General features: G+C 40.8%; 1 protein-coding gene across 1 annotated transcript in view; it reads right to left on the bottom strand.

Annotated features, from left to right (window-relative positions):
* Positions 1–15,597, bottom strand: part of GRIPAP1 (GRIP1 associated protein 1) — a 37,901-nt gene extending 22,304 nt beyond the window's left edge. Inside the window, 12 exon segments of the mRNA XM_006903319.1 lie at positions 28–104; positions 1,628–1,727; positions 1,876–1,923; positions 2,026–2,057; positions 2,638–2,685; positions 2,873–3,066; positions 4,459–4,609; positions 10,636–10,743; positions 12,071–12,097; positions 13,258–13,319; positions 13,460–13,526; positions 15,556–15,597. Coding sequence (XP_006903381.1) covers positions 28–104; positions 1,628–1,727; positions 1,876–1,923; positions 2,026–2,057; positions 2,638–2,685; positions 2,873–3,066; positions 4,459–4,609; positions 10,636–10,743; positions 12,071–12,097; positions 13,258–13,319; positions 13,460–13,526; positions 15,556–15,597 — 956 coding nt within the window.
* Between the last annotated feature and the right edge of the window lie 7,967 nt (positions 15,598–23,564).

The following is a 23,564-nucleotide window of genomic DNA, read 5'->3' as shown; positions in this document are numbered from 1 at the left end:
CCCTGGGCCCATCCTATACAGTGTACCTGATCTTGTAGGGCCCGAAGAGCTGCTGCATGCTCCAGGCGCTCCCCTTGACGCTGATCTCTCATCTCTGCCAAGTTCTGTGAGGAATAGAAGGTCAAAGGAGCCTTTTTTTCAGACCTCAGGCTCCCCTGGGGACACAGACTCATACAAATCTCTATCAAACAGTATATCCAACAGTATATCCCTAACACATGAGGGTCTGGGATTAGCCAATCATCAGAGTTCTCAGGCTCATCCAAATTCAAAGTCATTACCCCTAGAGGCCTAAGACACATCCAATTTTTATGGCTTAGCCTCTAAACATCTCAGACATACAAAAGTTCCTATTCTAGTCCCTGGAGACTTTAATTTAGCCTCCATTCATAAGAGGTCTGACTCTCAGATTTCATATTATAGCTTTTAGGATTCTCAGACACACTCAGATTCCATATATCTCAGACTCAATTAGCTCTTCGGACTCCATATTCACTCAAACTCCTGACTCCAATTCCCAAGGGTCTCAAACACACTCCTAGTCACAAAGCCTCAGACTCATCCAAAGTCAAAGTCTTAGAATCTAGGCATTTCCAACTCATATAAGTTTCTAGTTTTTGGCTCCTGCTAAGATTTCATACTGTACCCACCCCCAACCATTCTTATTCTTCCTAGTCTCTGGGGAATCCACTAATCTTCAGCTCTTTCAGGTCTCAGCTTTATCCCAGGGGGCTTAGGCTTACCAAGCCTCCATATTCTCAACTTTTAGTGTCCTTAAACGCACAAATTACCATAGGCCCCAACTAAAGGGACTTAAGTGTCACCTTCTCAAGTGAAAAACCTATAATTTATTATTATTATTATTATTTTTGTGTGTGTGTGTACCATCCAATCAGATCTGACTGCGCAGGGGGAGACTGTCCCTCCTCCTTCAGCAGAGCATCTGGTGAATTCGAACCATGCAAGTCTGGGATTGCAGTGCAGCTTCTTGCCACTAGGCCACCAGAGCTCGCCGAAAAACCTATAATTTTTAAACATATTCAGGCTCCAACCTTCAAAAGTCTCAGATACACTCAGATGTTTGCTCTTGCCCTTGAAAGTCTCAGACTCACAAGTGTTTCATTCTTGTTCCCTGAGGTCTCAGGTGCACCTAGCCCATGTGATGTCAGTCCCTAGGTATCTCAGATCCAATAATCCAGTCTTTAGATCCTGAAGATCTCAAATGCACCAACCTATAGTTTCAATTATTCTACCCTTTGAATCTTGTGACTATTCAGCTCTCAAATTTACTGACATCTTAACTCTTAAAGGTCTCAAAGTCATCCAGTCTCCAGAATTCCCTCAAACCTTATCCTAATCCATAGTGACAGAAATTTATTTAGACTCTTGACAAATAGTCCCTAAGTTATTAGACCCCATGGATCTTCAATTCATATAGACTCTTATTACAACTCCCAGGAGCCTCGAGCTATTCAGTTTTCACATTCCTAACTTGTGAGGAGCGAAGGATCCATCTAGCCCCTAATATCCAACAGGAAATCTGAGACTTCTCAGCCAGCCACTGAGTCTCAAGCCTTTTCAGACTTCTAGCCTTAGTCTACATCCCGAAGATCTGTCTCTCCCTCACCAGATGCGCCGTCTCAAGTTCCTGTTGCAACTTCTGGGTTCGAGCCAACTGGGCTTTGAGATCAGCTTCCTTCTGCTGCTGTAACTCCTCAATCTTGTTCCTGGAAGTGACAGTGGGAGGGCAGCAGGTTGGTACACTGGATACAGCCTGAGGTTCAGCCTCCATTCTGCCCTAGTGATCTTCAGTTAATTCTTCTGGACATGGTACCATCCCCATTGTTCACCAACACTCCCAATCTTGACAGTTACCTGCTGTCATTGAAAAGTGTCTCCTTTTCTGTCTGTAGGCGGCAAAAACTGGGCACAGACAACCAAACATAATTGGGTCAGTTCTATTAAGTTCCCTACCTCTTACTCGTTCAAAAGTACCTCTTCTACCTCTGGAAAATAGAAACATACCTTTCTTGTTTCTTTTTCAGTTTTTCAGAGAGCTGGAGATAGAATAGACAAATGATAATATTAATAAAGCAAAACTTAATAATTACAGATACTTCTTTAATTAAAATTCTTTCTGGAAGCTAAAATTTACTTATGATAACTCAATACAGCCTGAAAAGCGGTTTACAAATGGGGAAACTGAATCACAGAAGGGTTGGATAATTTGGTTGCCCAGCTGGTTAGCAGCTACATGACTTCAAGGCCAGCATTCATGTCCCTCCAGAATATCAACCAATGGCCACATCACAGAATGACTAGGCAAGGAGGCCTGGAATTTAAAGTCATGAATGGCTATTTCACCAATGGGTATCCAGTTTCTAAGACAAGAGCCAATATTCTGTAAAAGCTAAAATGAATGAATGCATGAACAGAACATGAGGAAATGGAAGGAAGCACAAGACACAATGGGACCCATTCCACACTGAAAGCAGCTCTGAGACATAATTTTCAGTTTCTCCATTGTATGGATAATAAAATCAAGATGTTATTATACTCCTTCTTCCCTGACATGGGAAGCTTGGCAGGTGAGGATAAGGGTGGGACAAGCATCATGAAAATACCCAACAGCCCCACCTTAGCAAGTTCTTCCTGAAGCCTTGATGTTTCAGCCTGCTTCAAACTCTGCAGGGAAGGATGGAGTTATTATCAGCAATGAAGAGGTAAGGTCTCTGACTTCACCTACTCTCCCGCCTCCCTCATTTCAGTCAGCCCATAAGAAGGTATTGTCACAGACATCTCTAGGGGACCATACAGGGCTAGGGCATCTGCTTGCCTCCTGGCACCCTAACCCCAACAAACCCAGATTCACCTCCAAGCCTTGCAGCTGCTCCCAAAGCAATCTCTTTTCCTCTTTCTCCATCTCCCATTTCAGCTCCACCTCTGCTAATGGCATGAGGGCTTTACATGAAAGTACAGTAGGCACTGGACCCCCTGGGGGATCACCTTTACCCTCACTGACAGTTTGAGACTTTCCAGCCTCTTTCCCATAGCGCTCCTGCAGGGCTGGTGGGTAAGAGAGGGGTATAATGATGGATACATTAGTTTCCAAAGATCCTTGTCATACTTCAAATAGCGGGAGAATTGGTTGTTGAGCCCTCAAGTATCAGAGAACCCAATACAAATGATCATGTTCATTTTTATATCAAAGTTTCAGCCTCATCCATGCCTCTCAAAAAAATTTTAGGTTCCACCCACAGTGTTACTAGGCCATGCCCACTATGCTCTACTTCCTACTTACAGCTGAATACCATCTTTGTGGTTGTTAGTTGCCTTCAAGTTGTTTGCAATGCATGACAACATTGTACGTGCACAGTAGAACTACTCTATAGGGTTTTCAAGGCTGTTATATTTATATTTTATAATTACTCCCATCATCAAAGTTTGATGTCTGGAGAGGGACCTCTCCAGAGTACTGGAGACTAAGGTGCACCTGATCCAGGCCATAGTCTTTGCAATTATGTGCTATTGTGCTATTCATCAGAGAACTGGACAGTGACTAGGGATGATAGAAATAGAATTGATGCCTTTGAGCTGTGGTGCTGAAGAAGAGTATTGAATATATCATGGACTGCTAGGAGAAAAAACAGGTTCACCCTAGAGAGGATGAAACCAGGCTGCTCCTTGGAGGCAAGGATTCTGAAGCTTTGTCTAACATACTTTGGGCATGTTTTAAGGAGAAACCAGTTCTTGGGAGAGGGACATCATGCTTAGGAGGGTAGAGGGACAGCACAAGAGAGGAAGATTTTTTTTTTGAGAGGAAGATTCTTGATAAAATAGATTGACTCAGTGACTAGGATAAGGGGGTAGGTGTGTCAAAGATAATAAGGATGGCACAGGACAGAGCAGGGTTTAGGGCTGTTATACATAGGTTTCGATATGAGTCGCAAGCAACTCGATGGCACATAACAACAAAACACCAATCTTCAACTACATTCCAATTTTTCTCATCACCAAACTACTACCAATTGTCCCATAAACCTCAGTTATTCTCCAAAAAGCTATATACCAGAACCCTCTACACTCTTACCAAACTTTCAGTTTTCATCCTAAATCCCACTTCTCATAACCCCTTCATTAAATTTATTCACTTGGCAAATATGTTTCTTCCACATTCAATCTACCAATTTCTTAACATTTGCTAGGTGCCAGGCATTTAACTAAACACATGATACTACCTCTTATTTCTATTATAATCTGCTTGATGGTAGAAATCACTGCATGCACTTTGTAGATTTTGGCCCAGAGAAGTGAAACATTGTGTCCAAAGTCACAAACAGTTTCATAGCACAACCAAGCCTGATTCTGAAGCATTTCCCTTTGGGGGGGTGGGCAGCATCCTTCCTTGTCATATTCCAGCCCTGAGATCCCTATATAACCAAGAGGGTCTCTTAGCACCTGCTACATTCTTCTGCAAAGCTGTGTTCTCTGCTTGTAGTCTCAGCAGCTCCCCGTCCACAAAGTTCCCAGCTTGGGCAGTCCCTTCCCGGGCAGCCCTATCCTTCAGTTGCTGGTTCTCCCACTCAAGCTGTTCCATCTGGCTACAGAGCTAATAAGGGAAAGAAGAAAGTAGCAGGCAATCATAACAGTGTTCTTGGAAACATAGCATTTAGCACATTTCATTCCCATAACAACTCTAGGAGGTAGTTACTCTGATTAACTTCCCTTTACAGACAAAGTCATTGAGAGACAGGGATGTTAAGCAATCTCAAATTCACACACACCTGTTAAGTGGCAAAATTAAAGAGCATAACACTAAGCACAACTTCTCCCTCACATTCTCCCAACTTCAAAGATCTACCCAAGATCTTGGGATGTTCTAGAAGTACCCTAGACAAGATGTCAGCACCATGGATATGTCTTCAGTAAAAGGGCAGTGTCCTAGATTCTAGACTAAGGGATAGTTCCCTCTCAATCTAGGTACAAGACAGCTCTTGGACCTTGGAGAGGTATATAACGCAAAGGAATATGGAATAAAAAAAATAGGTCCTGCTTTGTTCTTCATTAAGGCATAGTTCTCACAGCTGTCCGAGAAGATCCCTTGCCTCCATTTTCAGATGAGAATACTGAAGTCTACAGAACATTTTACTTTACTGCCTATATGTTTGTACCTAGAATGCTATTTTTTTTCTTTAAGGTACTTCACATGACTGACTTTGCAGACTTTAGGGCGCTGCTTAATTATCATCATTAAGGTAACATCCTCCAATACAGACACTACAGTACTTTCTATCACAGCATTCACAATTAAATTTTATTCTGTAACATGGAGGTATGCAGATTCTCAGCCGCTTACTAGCTATGTGACCTTGGAATACTCTGAGACTCAGTTTTCCTATTAAATGTTGTTAGCTGCCATCTAGCTGATCCTCAACTTATGGTGATCCTATACACAGTGTTAGGGTTCACAACTAACACCCTTAGTACCAGCAGTTAAGAAATAAGGAGACGTATTGCACTAGGAAATCCATAGTTAGGGACCTCTCCAAATTTTTGAGGAGTAATGATGTCAGTTTGAGGACTAAGGTGCTTCTGATTCAGGTCATAGACTTTCCGACCACTTGTTATCCATCTGAGACATGGACAGTGAATAAGGATGGCAGAAGAACTGATGCCTTTGAGCTCTGGTGTTGGAGAAGAGCACTGAACATCCCGTGGATGGCCAAAAGAACAAACAAATATATCTTGGAGAGGGTGCAGCCCGAGCACTCTTTGGAAGCAAGAATGATGAGGCTTCACCTCTCATACTTTGGGCACATTGCTAGGAAGGGTGGAGGATCGGTGAAGGAGAGGAAGACCCTCAACCAGGTGGAATAAGGTGCCTGCCACAATGGGCTCTTGTGCGTCAGGAAGTGTTAGGATGACACAGGATGGAACAGGGTTCAAATTTTTTGTTCGTAGGGTCTCTATAAGTTGTACTCAACTTGAAGGCATCTAACAACAACATACACAATGAGAAAAACACTCCCCAGTCCTACACACCCTCATGATCAGTTGTATATTGAACTACTGTGCACTGAAGTCTTCACTGGCTAATTTTCAGAAGTAGATTACCAGGCCTTTCTTCCTAGTTGGTCTCAATCTAGAAGCTGACACTTTTTTCAGCATTAGACCAACATAGAAGCCTGTACTAGTAGGTGATGGTACACCAGTTCAGAATTAAGTCCAAGTCTCCTGAATGGAAGGCAGGAATTCTAACACTGAACAATCAATGTCCACTCATCTGTTAAAAAGCAATACTAACTTTAACATCTGTATCATAGGACGAGATAATAGCATAAAGTACTTTAAACAAGATCTGACACACATAAAAGCTATATAAATGTTAGCTGTCAATTTGAGTCAGAATCTACCTTACAGTAGTGTGTTAGGTTTTGGTCTATTCCTATGTTTGGGGGGTTTTGCCATTTTTTAAACTGTCCCATTTCACGACCAAATGGTAAGCTCAGAGTGAGCACTATCTTATCCTATTTATAAATGTATTTCCATAACAGAAGAGAACACAGTGGATGATTACTACTGAAAGAGTAAATGAGCTGAAATTAATGTCTCAGCACGTAAGCAATGGACCAAGACTCTCAGTAGTATTTTTGGTTACTTGAAAGAGAGAATATGAATGATATCCCTACTTTTGTCTCAGTGCCAAGCATAGGATAACCAACCAGTTACCCACCATTGAGATGAATCTGAATCATAATGATTCCATGTGTGTCAGAATAGAATTATATTCTATAGGGTTTCAATCACTGATTTTTCAGAAATAGATCACCAGGTCTTTCTTTGAGGTATTTCTTGGTGGGTTCTAAGCACTAATCCTTTGGTTAAAAAGCACTAACTCTTAGGATAGAGCATGTGTTAGGAAACATAAACTGGATTGAAGGGGGATGCTTGTCATTGCCTCATTCTGCAAGAACCATGGTTCCACTGAGGCTACAGGTGATAAGAAGTGAGGCAGTAAGAAGTGAGGTGATAAGGAGATCAGCTTTGATGTGAGTGTCAAAAGCTGTAAACAATAGAAGACAAAGATTAATGAAAGAAAGTATTATTTAAAGGAGTGGTATGATGAGACAGGAGCGTCAAAACAATCAATGCTTCTGCTAGAAGTGAGTTAATCAGGGAAGAGGCTATGGAAATATGACAGGTTGTTGCTGTTGATTGCCATTGAGTCAAACACGACACATAGCAACCCTATGAACAAAAGACATGAAGCCTTTTCTATAACTATCGACATTTATCATAGTTTCCAGAGGCATGTTGTTTTAGAAAGTAAATGCCACTACCGCTTCCAAACCTGTCTTAAACTCGGAGCTCCACCAAACACTGTCCACCATGGGTAACAGTTATGGCATTTGACACCCCAATGGCACAAGGTTCAGCATCACAGCAACCCCAGATTAACTCAGTACAGCATACTGACAGAAGAGGGGGTGGTAAAGGCTGAGGCAGGTCAGGGCCACAGGATGCATATAAAACTTTCTAAAAGATAAGAAATATTTTGGAGGGAAGTAAATAAAAGGTTATTAGCAGTTGATATGAGTCTATCCCACCTGAATTTCAAAACCATCTCAGGAACAGGTGTGAGACCTTGGACATTAATGAGCAAAGACCGGATGAGCTGTGGGAGGTTATCAAGAATATCATCCAGAAAGAATGAAAAAGGTCATTCCAAAGACAAAGGAGGAAGAAAAGACCAAGAGAGATGTCAGAAGAAACTCTAAATATTGCACTGGAGCACCAAGGAGCCAAAGCAAGGGGAAGAAATCAAGATATTAAGGAGTTGAACAGAAGATTCCAGAGGGCAGCATGGGAAGACAAAGTATTACAATGAAATGTTCAAGGAGCTGGAGTCAAGAAATCAAAAGGGCCGAACTCACTCAGCATTTCTTAAGCTGAAGGAACTGAAGAACAAATTCAAACCTCAAGTTGCAACACTTAATGCTTTAGGCAGAATATTAAATGATCCAGGAAGCATTAAAAGAAGATGGAAAGAGTGTAAGAGTCATTGTACCAAAAGGAATTGGTGGGCACAGAAGAATTTAATGAAACAACGTATGAGCAAGAGCCTGTGTTAATGAAGAAGGAAGTTCAAGTCTGAAAGAACTGGCAAAAAAACAAGGCCCCAGGAATTTGATGGCATACTGATTGACATATTTCAACAAACAGATGCTACCCTGGGTGTGCTCACCAAGTTGTGCCAAGAAATCTGGAGGACAATCACTTGGCTTACTGACAAGAAGAGATCTATATTTGTTCCCATTCAAAGAAAGGTGATCCAACAGTATATAAATTATTGAACAGTGTCACAGATATAACATGCAAGCAAGATTCTGCTGTAAATTATGCAAAAACTGGAACAACACATCAACAGAGAACTTCCTGAAGTGCAGGCTGGATTTAGAAGAGGCTGTGGCACTAGGGATATTATAGCAATTGTCAGATGGATCTTGGCTGAAAGCAGAAACAATCCAGAGGAATGTCTGTTTCATGGACTATGCAAAGACATTTGACAGTGTGGATCACAACAAACTGTGGCTGACTCTAAGAACGGGAATCCCAAAACACTTGATTGTGTTTATACAAAACCTATACTTGGACCAGGAGGCAGTCATCAGAACAGAGCAAGGAAACACTTCATGGTTCAAAATTGGGAAGGGTATATGCCAGGGATATGTCCTATCTCCCTATCTTTTCAATCTATATGTGGAAGAGATTATCCTGGAGGCTGGGCTCTATGAGGGGAAGTGTGGCATCAGGCTGAGAGGTAGACTCATCAATAATCTGTGTTATGCAGATGACACACTCTGCTTGCTGAAACTGAGGAGGACCTGAAGCACTTGATATAGAAGATCAAGGACTGCAGCCTTCAATATGGATTGAAGCTCAACATCAAGAAAACAAAGATTCTCACCACTAGGCCAATAGGCAGAATCATGATAGATGATGAAGTGACTGAGATTGTTGACAGCTTCCGTTTGCTTGACTCTACAATCAACACTCTTGGAACCAGCAGCCAGGAAATTAAAAGACAAATTGCATTGGGAAAGTCTGCTGTCAGAGACTTCTCCAAAGTACTGAAGAGTAACGATATCAGTCTGGAGACTATGGTGTGCCTGATACAGGCCATGGTCTTTGCAATTGCTTGCTATGCATCAGAGAGCTGGACAATGACTAGGGATGATAGAAGGAGAGTACATGCCTTTGAGCTTTGGTGCTGGAGAAAGTATTGAACAGACCATGGACTGCTAGGAGAACAAACAAGTTTGTCCTGGAGAGGGTGAAGCCAGGCTGCTCCTTGGAGGCAAGGATTCTGAAGCTCCGTCTGACATACTTAGGACATGTTACAAGGCAGGATCAGTCCTTGGAAAGGGATGGCATGCTTGGTAGGGTGGAGGGACAGTGCAGGAGAGGAAGAAACTCGATGAGATTGATTGATTTAGTCACTGGGATAATGGGGATATGCGTGTTGGAGACAATGAGACTGGCAAGGGATAGAAAAAGGTTTAGGGCTGGATCATTTAATATTCTGCCTAAAGCATTAAGTGTTGTACTGTGAGTCGCAGGCAACTCGACGGCATATAACAACAACAACTGTATACAGGGTTCTGCTCTAAGTACTTCACATACATTAACAATTTAATCTTCACAATGTCTTGTGAGGCAAGTATTGTTAATATCATGATTTCAATGTTAGATATTTGGAAACTGAGAAACAAGTAACTTGTCCATGGTGTTATAACTAGGAAAACTTTAATCTAGGCCTTGTGGCTCCAGAGTCTTCATTCTTAACTACTACTGCTTATCTGATAGTGGACCTGCTTATTTCTTTATTTTTCATGGCTTTTTTTCTGTTTGCTTAAAATCTTATATATTATATTCTCAGGTGGAATCTTAGAAATACCATTTTTTTTTTATGCAGTTCAAACCCACCAGATGCTTTGCTGGAGAAAGAGGGACTATTTTCTCCTATGTCAGTTGGATTTGATTCGACAGTATACAACAAGGAAGAAAAAAAAAAGAAACACCATTTTTTTGTTGTTGTTGATACAGGGCTTATTTGTCTTTCTTCACAAAAACCTTAGAAAATAATTAATGATGGGCAGGAAGATAGAAAACAGAACAAAACAAAACAAAACCAAACAAAAACAAACAAAAAAAAATAGAACAAGAGACAATGTCTCCAACTTCCCAGGGGGAATGAATAGAATCTTAAGATCCTATTAGATAAGGGAGGGGGGGAAAAAAGAGTAATTCAAACACCTCTCTCTCTCTCACACATTAAGTATGAGAACTTTACCTAAGACCCTTCTTAAGATTCCATAACATCAGCTGCAAATCATACAAAAGGAAACTTAAAACTCAAAGGAAACTAATTGCTTAGCCAAGAACTAGCTAACCTCATGCAAACTTCTAATCCCAAAATAGTGAGTGGGCTTCATCTAGCAAATCAATGCTCCCTAGCAGAATCCCAGCAATTATTTCAGCACCACATACAGTGCTATAGGATCAGCCGCTGTCTAATCCATCTTCTGTTGTCCACTGACTGAACCCAGATTGCCCCTACCCCAGTCCCAGCACCTTGCTGAACTCGGCCATAAGTGTGCTGTTCTGCAAACGGAAGTCCTCTTCTTGACTGTGCAGCTTTGCCTGCAGCATTTCATTTTCACTCAGCAGCCCCTCGACTTCCTGTAGGGGCAGACATGAGCCAGGTCTCCAACAGGTTTGGGAAAGTGTAGCAAAGACAATGACAGAGAACAAAATACATGGGGCAAGAGGAGAACAAAGTTTACAGAGAATAAGATGAGAGAAATTAAGAGATACAGAAAAAGAAAGAAACATTAGAAAGGATAAAAGGAGAATGCCATGGATGGAGTTCAGAAAGAGTGAAAGATAGCAAATGAGGAGGGAGAGAAAGAAAGATCAGCAGGGAGCAGAAGAGAGATGGGGGCAGAAATAAGAAAAGGGAGAGATGGAATTGTAAAATGCTACAACCATTCTGGAAGACAGTTTGGCGCTTTCTCGAAAAGCTGAACATAGAAATTCTATATGACCCAGCTATTCCACTACTTGAAATATACCCTGAGAAAATGGGAACTGAGGCACAAACGGAGATTTGTACACCAATTTATTAACATTATTCACCATTGCAAGAATATGAAAACAGCTCAAATGTCCAACCACAAACTGATGGATTGAGAGAGTATGATACATTCACACAATGGAATACTATGCAGCACGCAGGAGCACTGATTTTGTAAATTATTACCTAACTTGGGAGGGACTGGAGAGCATTATGCTGAGTGAACTAACTCAGTCCCACAAAGATATTGTATAAAACCCTTATTGGAGAATAAGGATCCAAGAGGGGTGGGAGAGGTTGGAAGCAGAGCAATAAGGATGTGTAGGGGGAGAGGGGGATTAATCATGGGGTTGTACAATTTGATGGGTGGGGGGGTGAGGGAAATTGAAAGAATTTGTTCTTGAAAACAGTGTATTTGAATTCTGTAAATAAACTAGTATAAAATTAAAAAAAAAAAGGGAGAGATGGACAAGGGGGTAAAGACAGGAATGGGAGACCAGAGAGAGCTTGTAGAGAGAGGTAAGTGGGGAAAGGAGATATAAAGGGAAGGAGAGAAGGATGAGGGAGAAAAAGAAAAGGTAGAAAGACATATAGGAATAAACAGGAAAAGACAGAACAAAGAAAAGAGGGGGGGTTCAGGAAATAAATACTAGTCAGGAAGAGATAGAACAATGAAGGAGAGATAATGATACTGAAAGAAAAAGAAAAATGACAAAGAAGAAAAGAGACAGACTGGTACAAAGTGAGAGATTGTAGCAGCAAGATAGTAAGAATCATTAGAGATAATGGCAATGAGGCAGTGAGACAGACAGTTACAAATATATGTGCACATACAGAGAATATAAATCTAGTGCTAGGAGATCTCAACATGCAAAAATATCTTCATTAAGATATAGTCTCCCAGACACATTCACCCACCATGGTTATTCTTACCTGGGCTTTCTTACTCTTGTTCAGTGCCTAAAGGGTAATGATGGAAAAAGACAGATAAAGTAAACATAATTGGACCCCCTCATTAAGGTATAAAGATGACTGTGATAAGTCTTAAGTGGAAACAATAGGTTGGGGAATGGGTCTTCACATCACAAAACTTGTGTGACCATTTGAAGTCCATGGGAATAAGGAGATAAATTAATACACAAGTGAATAAATTACTAAGGGGAAATTCTGCTTTGGTGCTCCTGCACACAGAAATTAACTTTTAACTCTGAGCTCTTCAGGTTGTTCCTAGGGCTTAATATTTAATCCCTTATGGGCTAGAATTGTGGGCTCACAAATGGTGGCTTCATTGCTTTCTAGTTAAATATATCTATGTGCATCCTTCCCAAGCAACTTGGAAACTGCTGCTTCTTTGTTTTCAGCCAAGAACACTGCTAGATTTGAGGAATCAGGTGCTCTCTCAAAGAGAAACCTAGTTTTCTTGAGTGTGAAATTTTCTGTATTCATTCATTTAATGAATATTTATTGAACATATACTGTGTAACATTGGACTATGGCTGAGTGGTAAAGAGTTGCACTGCCAACCCAAAGGCAGATGATTCAAATCCACTAGCAGCTCTGCAGGAGATTTACTGCCTCTGAAAACTCACTGGAGGGTCATCTCTGAGTCTGTTTCAACTCAACAATATACAACTACGCGCATGAGGACAAAGCTGTGAACAAAAAATACAAGGGAGGACTCTGCCTATCCCAAGGCAACATGATAGGTTATAGTCTATCTCATTTTCAGAAAAGCTGAGAAATAGGTTTAAACCTTCTTTTTACAAACAGTACCAGGACAGAAGTGAGTGGTTAGAGCCTAAGGCAGGAGAGTAGACAATGACGGACAGACTCAAGGAAAATCTACTGATAAATCTGACTAGTTTAAACTAGAAGCTACTGAATGAGAATTATTAAGTAATTGAAACTAGGCATTAATCAAGAGAAATTAAAATTAATCAAGAAATTAAGCACAATTAGGTAAAATTAGCAAATTAAATTTCTATGAGAATTTTAAAACTGACTGCATGAAAACAACATGTAACAACAGGCCTGGTTCACTGCTGGAGCTTAATGAAGAGATAAATTAATCAGATGAGTAGGAGAAATAATGGGTGAGTGGGTAAGGTGTAGGGAGGCACCTTTTGAGCTTTGGTGAACTCCTTATCCAGGTAGGCGACCTTCTGTCGAAGACTGGTAAGCTCTGATGTGGGAAAGAGAAGGAGCACCAGCCTCAATTAGTGGCAAAGAGCTGAAAGGTTCCCGTCAGGTCTCCAAAGAATAAAGCCTTGGCCCTCATCTCCTCCAAAGCTACCCTCATTTAATGAGACCCATTTGGCTCACCAACACCATTCTTTCGTAGCTCATCTGAAAGCTGATAATTATTCGTCCGGAGTTCTAGGAGCTGAGCCTTTAGGAAAAGTAGGGAAGGGAAAATATTTGGGTTAGGAATGTGCTCCTACCTCCACCATGAGGAAACAAAAGTCTGAATTCGCTGGACCCTCATATGCCTCTCTAGCCATTCCTTAAGACCTGTGCATCTTATTGTATCCTAAATGAGTTCCCCGTCCCTCAGACCTTATTCCTCTTTCACAAACTCCATTTATTACCCCCTTTATCACACCTCCATTTCCTCCCTTCTAATTTACTCTATACTTAGGACAATACAAAGTATTTTCTAACGTTCCATGTTGACTGAGTCAAGGTTTTGTCTACATATCTTTATCACAAAATTCTTCCTCTTCTTGGCTGACCTTCTCTCACAACAAGCTTAGTTCTGTATTTCTGTCGGGAGTGAGTTTTTTATTATCCTCCAGACCAGACCTGAAGACCTAAGGTTTTAGGCTTACCTTTTTATCTTCTTCCTAAAGGAAGACAACCTGGTATTCCTCTGCTCAACGTTTACTGAGTCAGGGAGCTACCCACCCTTCAACTCAACTATCAAAAAACATGCTCAGAATTAAAGAATTAAAGGATAGTTCAAGAATTAAAGGATAGTGAAGCACAATGTTTCTCTCTACTACCCCATAGGCCTCTGAGGTCCCTTATCAGACCCACAGTGCCTTACTTGACCTGCACCTTCCTCTCCCTTTCATAGCACTACTGGAGGCTGGATCAAGGTCAAAGAGTTTGGATTAAAGAGAATTATTCTTACTACTGTACTTTCCAAAGGCCAGTGATCCAGTTCTCCCAGTTTTGATCCAATTAGATCACGCTTGAATTGTTAAAAGTTCATCCTTGACAGAATCTGGTGGTTTTCTCCCTACTCATGGCCTAATGGGATGAAACTTCCCCACTCAAGGGTCTCACACACCCTTCAAAATCCCCTCAGTCATTATCCAACGGGATAAAACTCAATTCAGGCTCCCTCCTTCACAGGGTTTGGATGGACCAGTTGGATTCTCCTTACCCACCTGACTTCTTCCAGCACAGGCTAAAATTCTCTTTCCCATTTACTACCCTTCCACCCTCAGAGGCCTTCACAAAGGGACAACTGGTTTCTCTCATTCAAGGACCAATGGAATTATCTTCCTCACCATGAGTTCCTCCCTCCCTCTACAGAGTCCTACTCTGGGTTTCTTATTTAGAGCCCAATTTTATGGCTCTCTCACCTCTTTGAATGGTCATACCCAATGAGGAACTCCCTTAACAAGAGCCCACTTATTGTGCATTGCTATCAGTCTTCACTCATCTCAGAACATCTCCTTCATCCTCCCTACCCCACCCCTGCACACACAAAGAGTCGAGTGGTCAGGGGATCAAGTCCAAGTACCATCCAAAGAATTCAGTAATCTCTCACACAAGAAACTCAATAGTATCACTTTCATGCTCAAAACAAGAACAAATGATATTGCCCATTCTGAGTCTTCTTCACTATAGGTGTAATGAGATCACCCCTAATCATGCAATGGTACAGCCCCCTCTTAGGATCCACGATCTCCATTCTCACAGATCTCCACCTCCTAGGAACAAGTAAAGCGTCTGCGGTCTCTCCCCATTCCCCTTGCATAGTGGTATCTCCCATAAAAAATTTCCTCCCACTGGTTAATGGTATTCCCCCATCATGACGCAAACGGTTCAACGCCTGTTTCCTTCCTCTCCAAACAAAATGGTTTCGTCTTCTCAGGATCTCTTTTCAAAGGCCAATGTATAGCTTAACCATAGTATATTGCCCCGCATGGACTCAGAGGTCTCCAGGTCTGAGTCAACTATTACTCAACGGCTGTCCCTCGCCCACAAGGCTAACTAAATTCAACCCTTCACAGACTTACAGAATCTTGAAATTCAATAGTCTTACTACTCAGAACCTGTTCCCCTTCTCCAAACCCCATAGACCCAGAGTCTATTCCCATCCCATCTGGCACAAAGTCAGTGGCCCGACCTCTCTCTATTCCACCCTCAATCGTCTAATCCGGTAGTCTATCCCCAATGAGCAGCACCTGCATCCGCTGAAACTCCTCCTCAGACAGAGCTTGCGCCATGTTCCTCCCCCCACCCCCCAAAAAAGAGTTCTACGCAGACGCAGCTCAGGCTTTCTGGCAGGCTTCGGTTCGGACCAAACCATTGCCTAGAAATAGAGGGGGAGCTGATCCAAAAGTTTAGAATTTTGGACCTAGAAACAAAATTAACTGATCAGGCCACTTTTAACTTAATATATTGCCAGAATCAAGGATATCTGATCTGGCTTTTGAGTTCTCGTGGACAACCCATTGCGGTGCATATTAAGGTTATACTGTCTGCAGTGTGGACTCGTCTCGCCAACAGGAAACAAAACAAACACCTTTCTGAGGTACTCCTTTAATGAGATTGGTTGACTGAATAACCTTAGAAATGAAAGCGGAAGCTTTGCAAAGGTCTCCTTTTGCCCCCCTCCTGGTAACCCCAAAGGGAACTCCCCTTTTCTTAAGTCCTTGTTTTATTGTTAGGTGCAGCGAGCGACTAAAACGGATAAAGGCCCTATCCAGCTCCATCCTCACAATCTCCGCCAAGCTCTAGCCTATTGTTAACAATCACGATATCATTGTTAAGGGTCTTACTCTCTTTTGCGAAAAACTTTAGTTTTTTTGCTTTCTATAATTTGAACAATGAATTAACAGGAGGAGTCTGGTGGCATGGTCCCTAGGGAGTTGCTTTCCGGGAGAAAGAAGGATGAGTCTCTTCCAGTGAGTTTTACAGCCTCAGAAACCTTCGGTTCCACGGCAATGACTTGACTTTGAGTTATTAACATGATTTGTAAAAAAAATCATGCTAGGTAAAGGATCTAAAATTTAAAATAAACTTATCAATAAATTTAAAATGCAAGAGGAAAGAATGATAAACGGGAAAAGCTATAACGAATTAAAATGAAACATCAGGAACTTCAAATAGTGTTGAAATGTATAACCTTCTCTTGTGTTTTTCTTCCCTCTCTGTAAATAAACACTGCCATCCAAGCAGTACGCTTTTATTTCAAAAAGGAAAATTACAGCATTTGCTGACATTACTAAAGTAATTCCTATTTTATTTATATTTCTCTTTGTAGAAAAGCTCCCAGAATGGTACAAGGAAATGCTATATATTATTTGCCCAGATTAAAAGTCATTGCAAAGACAGAGGAAAAAGAAAAGACCAAGATGGATGTCAGAAGAGACTGAATATTGCACTAGAGTGCCAAGAAGCCAAAGCAAAGGGAAGAAATCGGGAAGATAAGGAGCTAAACAGAAGATTTCAATGGGCAGCTCAGGAAAACAAAGTATATGAAATGTGCAAAGAGTTCGAATTAGAAATTGAAAAGGGCTGAACTCGATCAACATTTCTGAAGTGGAAGTAACTGAAGAACAAAGTGAAGCCTTGAGTTGCAAATAATCAAGGATGCTATGGGTAGAATATTGATTGATCCAGGAAGTATTAAAAAGAAGATGGAAGAAGTACACAGAGTCACTGTACCAAAAATAATTGGCTAACAAGAAAAATTTCATAAAACAACATATGATCAAGAGGCAATGGTGATGAAGTTCAAGCTGCTCCGAAGGAATGGGGGGGGGGGAGCCCCAGGAATTGATGGCATACTAATTGACAGACAGATGCTGGTTATGCCAAAAAATCTAAAGGACAACTACCTGGTCAACTGGAAGAGATCCATATTTGTTCCCATTGCAAAAAAAGGATGACCCAACAGTGTGGAAATTATCTAATATCACTGATACCACACGCAAGCAAAGTCCTGCTCAAGATTATCCAAAAATGACTGGAATCCCAGGACACTTAATTGTGCTCATGTAAAACCTATACTTGGACCAGGAAACAGTAGTGAGAACAGAGCAGGGAAACACTGGATCAGGAAAGGGATGTGTCAAGGATACCTTTTCAATCTATATGCAGAACTGATTCATCATCAACCTGTGATATGCAAATCTTGCTTGCTAAAACTGAGGACCTGAAGTGTTTGTTGTAGAAGGTCAAAGCCTGTAATATGCAATGTGAATTGAAGCGCAACATTGAGAAGACAAAGATTCTCACCCCTGGACCACTTGGCAGCACCATGATAGATGGAGAAGAGATTGAGGTTGTAACAACTTTAGCTTGTTTGGCTCCACAATCAACACACTTGGCACCAGCAGTCAGGAAATCAAAAGACAAAATCCACTGGGGAAATCTGCTGTGAGGGACCTCTCCAAAGTGCTGAAGAGGAACAAGGTGAGTCTGGAGACTAAGGTGCGCCTGATCCAGGCCATTATTTGCTGTGCATCAGACAACCAGACAATGACTAGGGATGACTGAAGAAGAATTGATACCTTTGAGTTGTGGTGCTAGAAAAGAGTATTCAACATACTCTGCCAAGAGTATTCAACATACTCTGCCAAGAGAACAAATAGGTCTGGCCTGGATAGGATGAAAGCAGGCTGCTATTCAACATACCGTAGACTGCAAAGAGAACAAATAGGTCTGTCCTGGATAGGGTTGGAGGCAAGGATTTTTGCTCCATCTGACATACTTTGAGCATGTGACCAGGAGGGACCAGTCCTTGAAGAAGGACTTCATGGGCAGAAGGGTGAAGGGACATCATAGGAGAGGAAGATCCTGGGTGAGATGGATTGACATAGTAACTGTGGTAAATGGGGTAGGTGTGTTGGAGACAGACTGGCTCAGGATGAGACAGGGTTCAGAACTGTTGTACCTAGGGTCACTATTAACTCAATGGCACACAACAACAACAACATTTTGCTCCCTTTGCTTTGCCATCTTGTTGTGTACCATCAAGAAAGGATCTACCTATAGCTGACTCTCCAGAAGGATTTTCAGAGGCACAGGAGGAGATTGTCCATCTTTCTCCCATGGAGCAGCTGGTGGATTCGAACTGCAGGCCTTTGGGATTGCAGTGCAGCTTCTTACTACTAGGTCACCATAGCTCAATGTCCTAAACCACTAGCTTCAGCATCCATTGATGATTTTCTAGCATAGACATTCCTTTGAGACTAGTTCCTAACCCCCCTTTGGTTTTTTTTCTTATCCAGTTAATTAAAATAAATTAACATCATCCTTTCCTTTGACACTTTGTCTCAGATTTATTCAGTAAAAACACTTTCAAGTTTGACTTCTCTGTCTCTTTGAGAGGCTTTTTGTTGTTGTTCCCAAGTTTATTGAAAATATTACAGCATAACAGACAGACTCAAATGGCTCAACCTGGTGTTTTGAAATTCATCCCAACTGTAGGCTGAGTGACCTGCAGGTAGGACAGAATGCCGAAGTCCAAGAACTCCAGAATTTCCTTAGTATCAGGATCTACTTCAATGATCTCCTGATTGAGGGCTTAAACCTCTGGTACATAATTATCCCTCCTTTCTCTCTCCTCCTCCTGCAGCTTAATGGAGATGCCTTTCACAGGCCCTCTCTGAATCTGCTTCATCAGATGTGTGACATAGCCTGCTTTCTTGTTTCATAGCTTCTTGTTGAGAATAATGGCAATCTCCTCACACATGCACTTCTGTTGGTGTGGAAGTCATTTGCATGCTTTTCAATGATGACCCGGGTTTGGTGCAAGCACCACTCATGTTGGCAGGTCCTGGGTGAAAGAGGACATTCGAGAGACTTCTATCTTTTTTTCTTTTTTTTTTTAGCACTTCCTTGCTTTCTGGCACTACAAAAGGTTCAGGGTTATCTTATTCTTTCCCAGCCCCAGCCCTGTACTCAGCTTATTTTTCCAAGGATCTCTAGTTTCTTTTTCTTTTTTGGAAAAAAAGTTTAAAACATTTTATCGTGGTTTGGGTGAAGTTTTACATTCAACAATCCATACATATTTTGTTTTCTGATATTGATTGCAATCCCTACCATATAGTGGCATTCTTCCCATGTCTTCCCTGTGTTTCCTATCCTTTACTCCCTTCTGAGCTTTGTCTCTGTAACGTAAAACAAAAAAACTCACCACTGTTTAGTGAATTCAAACCTATAGTGATCTCCGATCGGGTTTCTGGGTTGTAAATTGCAATGGGAAACTGCTCATCTTTCTTCTGTAGAGCTGCTGGGGGATTAGAACTTGTTCTAGCTGGTTTTGGATGATCTTCAGTTTGCATGCAAAATTAATGATATTGTTCAATAATTCCTATGTTCTTTTGTATCACCTTTCTTGGTAATGATAAAAAAATATTAATCTATTCCAATCAGTAGACCAGACAACTGTCCTCCAAATTTCCTGGCATAGACTGGTGAGCACATCCATGTCAATCGAAACCTGTCAATTAATATTTCATCAATTCCTTGGGCATTATTTTTTTGCCAATATCTTCAGTGCAGTTTTAACTTCTTTCTTATCATTAGGTTGTTTGTAGTTGTGTGTGGGGTTGTGGGGTTTTTTTCTGTTCTATGACAGAGAGACTTTATTGAGGGCCCAAAGTCATGGGGCTCAGAAGGAGGCCACCTGCAAGAGAAAAGGGAGTGAGTGAAGAGGGGACTCTTATTTGACCTTCTTCTTGGGGCACAGGTTGTTGGTGTACCCACACTTCTTCTTGCAGCAATTGACAGCACGGGGATGCAGGCGAGCATAACACTTGTGGCAAATCAACTTGTTATACTTCTAGGCATGCTGGCACAACAAAGACTCCAAAATGCTGCCACACAGATGCAGCACTAGATGCAGGGCGGACTCTTTCTGGATGTTATAGTCTGAGAGTGTATGGCTATCCTCTAGTTGTTTGCTCACAAATATCGGGTGCTGCTGGTCAGGGATGATGCCCTACTTTGACATTCTTGATGGTGTCACTGGGCTCAACCTTACGCCTATCAGCGTCTTCACAAATATCTGCATCCGTCACTTGGCCACTTTGTTGAAGAGAAAGAGTTTCATTAACTCTTGTTCATACAGTTGTTGTTGTTGTTAAGTGCCTGCTGTCGAGTTGAGTAATACCCATAGCAACCTTATGAACAACAGCTCTGAACCCTGTCCTATCCTGTGCCATCCTCACACTTGCTGACACATTAGAGCACATTGCAGCAGTCACTGTGTTTCACCTTGTTGATGTTCTTCCTCTCCTTCACTGACCCCTCTACATGGAATAGCTCCTCTTAGCAACAAGCCCAAAGCGTGTGAGGTAAAGTTTTATCATCTTTGCCTCCAAAGAACACTCCAGCTGCACTTTCTCCATAATTTATTTGTTTGTTCTTTTGGCAGTCCATGGGATGTTCAGTTCTCTCCTCTAACACCACAGCTCAAAGACATAAATTCTTCTTCTGTCATCTTATTCATTGTCCAACTCTCAGATACATAGCAAGTGATCAGGAAGACCATGGTCTGAATCAGATGTACCTTAGTCCTCAAACATACATCATTACTCCTCAGTAATTTGGAGAGGCCCCTAATTGCAGACTTTCCTAATGCAATACATCTTCTGATTTCCTGACTGCGAGTACCAAGAGTGTTAACTGTGGAACCAAGTAAATGAAGTTATTGACAATTTCAATCTTTTCTCCATCTATTTTGATGTTGCCTATCAGTCCACTGGTAAGAATCTTTGTTTTCTTAATGTTGAGATGCAATCCATATTGAAGGCTTTTATCTTCTGCAAGAAGTGCTTCAAGTTTCTTCTTCTCTTTCAGCAAGCAAGGATGTATCATAATGTAGGTTATTGATAAGTCTCCCTCCAATCCTGATGCCACATTCTTCTTCTAGAGTCCAGATTCTTAAATAATTTGCTCAGCATGCAGATTGAATATGTATGGAGGGAGAATACAACCTTCATATGCTCTCTTCTTAATTTTAAACCATGTGGTGTTCCCTTGCTCTGTTTTCATAACAGCCTCCTGGTCTAGGTATAGGTTTCACAGAAGCACAATTAAGTGCTCTGGGATTCCCATACTTATCAACTTTAGGCATAACTTGTTATGATTCATACAGTCAAGTGCTTTGCATAGTCAATAAAGCATAAATAGACATTCTTCTGGTGTTCCTTACTTTCAGCCAGGATCCATTTGATATCAGTAATGATATCCCTGGTGCTATGGTCTCTTCTAAATCCTGTTTGAACTTCTAGCAATTCCCTATCTATATGAACTGTTATAGCCGGTTTAAAAAAGTTTTTATTGACATATCAATAGATATTTATTAAATTACTGAGTGAAAAGATAAACAGCAGCCAACAGCAATCTTTATCCCCTGTGAGTACATATCATTTATTTGCCACTTCATTTGATACTGCTTTGTAGTATCACCTGTTAGAGTGTCTTTCTAAGTTATAGCAGTTTTTAAATGATCTTTAGCAGTATTTTGCTTGCATGTGATAGAAATGATATTGATTCGATAGTTTCCGCATTCTGTTGAACCACCTTTCTTGGGAATGGCCAGACATCTGTCCTTCAAATTTTCTGGCATAGACAGGTGAGAGCATTCAGGGCTGCATCTATTAATTGAAACAAGTAAATCGGTATTCCATTAATTCCTTATATTTTGTCAGTGCCTTCAATGCTACATCCACTTCCTCCTTGATTACCACTGGCTCCTGTTCATATGATACTTGCTGAATTTTTTCAATATCAGTCAATTATTTTTGGTACAAGTTTTCATAGAGCTCCCAGATTAAGGAAACAGGATTGCCCATCCACTTCTTAAATAAGAATCCTCTGAAAACCCTATGAACAAAAGAGTAATAGTGGTAGAGTCCCGATAGAAATCAGTAAAAATGAGAACAATTAATGGCAAAATTCCTTTAATAATTGGAAAATGGGATGCACATAGCTTGAATGTTGGAAGACTAGCTAAGTATTTTGAAAAATCAAGTCTATAGATCAATATCGACATACTGAGCATGAGATAAGATGGACTAGCTTTGGCCACTTTGAATCAGATGGTATATTAAGCTGGGAATAAGAAACAGAAGAATGGTGTTGCATTCATAATAAAAAGTCAATTTCAAGTTCTATCCTGAAATACAATGTTGTGAGTGATTGGCTATTATCCATACGTATACAAGGAAGACTTGTTAATATGACTATTATTCAAATATATGCTTCTACATCTAGAGCCAAAGAAGAAGAAATTGGAAATCTTACTAACTCTTGCAGTCCAAAATGAATCAAACATGCAATCATGTATTAATGATAATTGGTGACTGGAATGCAAAAGTTAGAAACAATGAAGAAGGAATAAGTAGCTGGAAAATATGGGCTTGGTGAGAGAAATGAGGCTGGAAAGAGAATGATTAATTTTTTTATTTTCAGTAATTGCAAATACCTTTTAAAAAAGACATAAACAGTGACTTTCCACATGGACCTCACTAGAAGGGCTGCATAGGAATCAGATTGACTATATCTGTGGAAGGAATCATTGGATAAGCTCACTATCAGCAATCAAAATTAGACCAGGGGCGAACTATTAGTCAGAACAAGTACTCCTGTGTAAATTCAAATTGAGGCCAAAGAGAATTAAAGAAGCCCATGAGAACCAAAATATGATCTTGAATCTATTCCATCTGAATTTCAAAATCATCTTAAGAATAGGTTTGAAGCATTGACCAGATGAAGACCAGATGAGTTGTGGAATGACATCGAGGATATCACCCATGAAGAAAGCAAAAGGTCATACAAAGACAGAGAAGAAGAAAAAAACAAACTGAAATGGATGTCAGAAGAGACTCTGAAAATTGTGCTAGAATATCAAGAAGGCGAAAACAAAGGGACAATATATTGAAGTAAAAGAGCTGAACAGAAGATTTCAAAGGGCAGCACAAGAAAACAAAGCTAAGTATTATAATGGAATGTGCAGAGAGCTGGAATTGGAAGATAAAAAGAACTCATTCTGTAGAACTCAAGCTGAGAGAACTAAAAAGCAAATTTAAGCCTCGATATTACAATAGAATAGAATAGAATAGAATAGAATAGAATAGAATAGAATAGAATAGAATAGAATAGAATAGAATAGAATAGAGTAGAGTAGAGTAGAGTAGAGTAGAGTAGAGTAGAGTAGAGTAGAGTAGAGTAGAGT

This window comes from Elephantulus edwardii, unplaced genomic scaffold (assembly GCF_000299155.1).
Source record: "Elephantulus edwardii isolate Elephantulus edwardi_28Jun2011 unplaced genomic scaffold, EleEdw1.0 scaffold00567, whole genome shotgun sequence".
In the NCBI taxonomy this organism is placed as follows: Eukaryota; Metazoa; Chordata; class Mammalia; order Macroscelidea; family Macroscelididae; genus Elephantulus; species Elephantulus edwardii.
The sequence above is the reverse complement of the archived record's forward strand: the minus strand, read 5'-3'. Positions and strand labels throughout refer to the sequence as shown.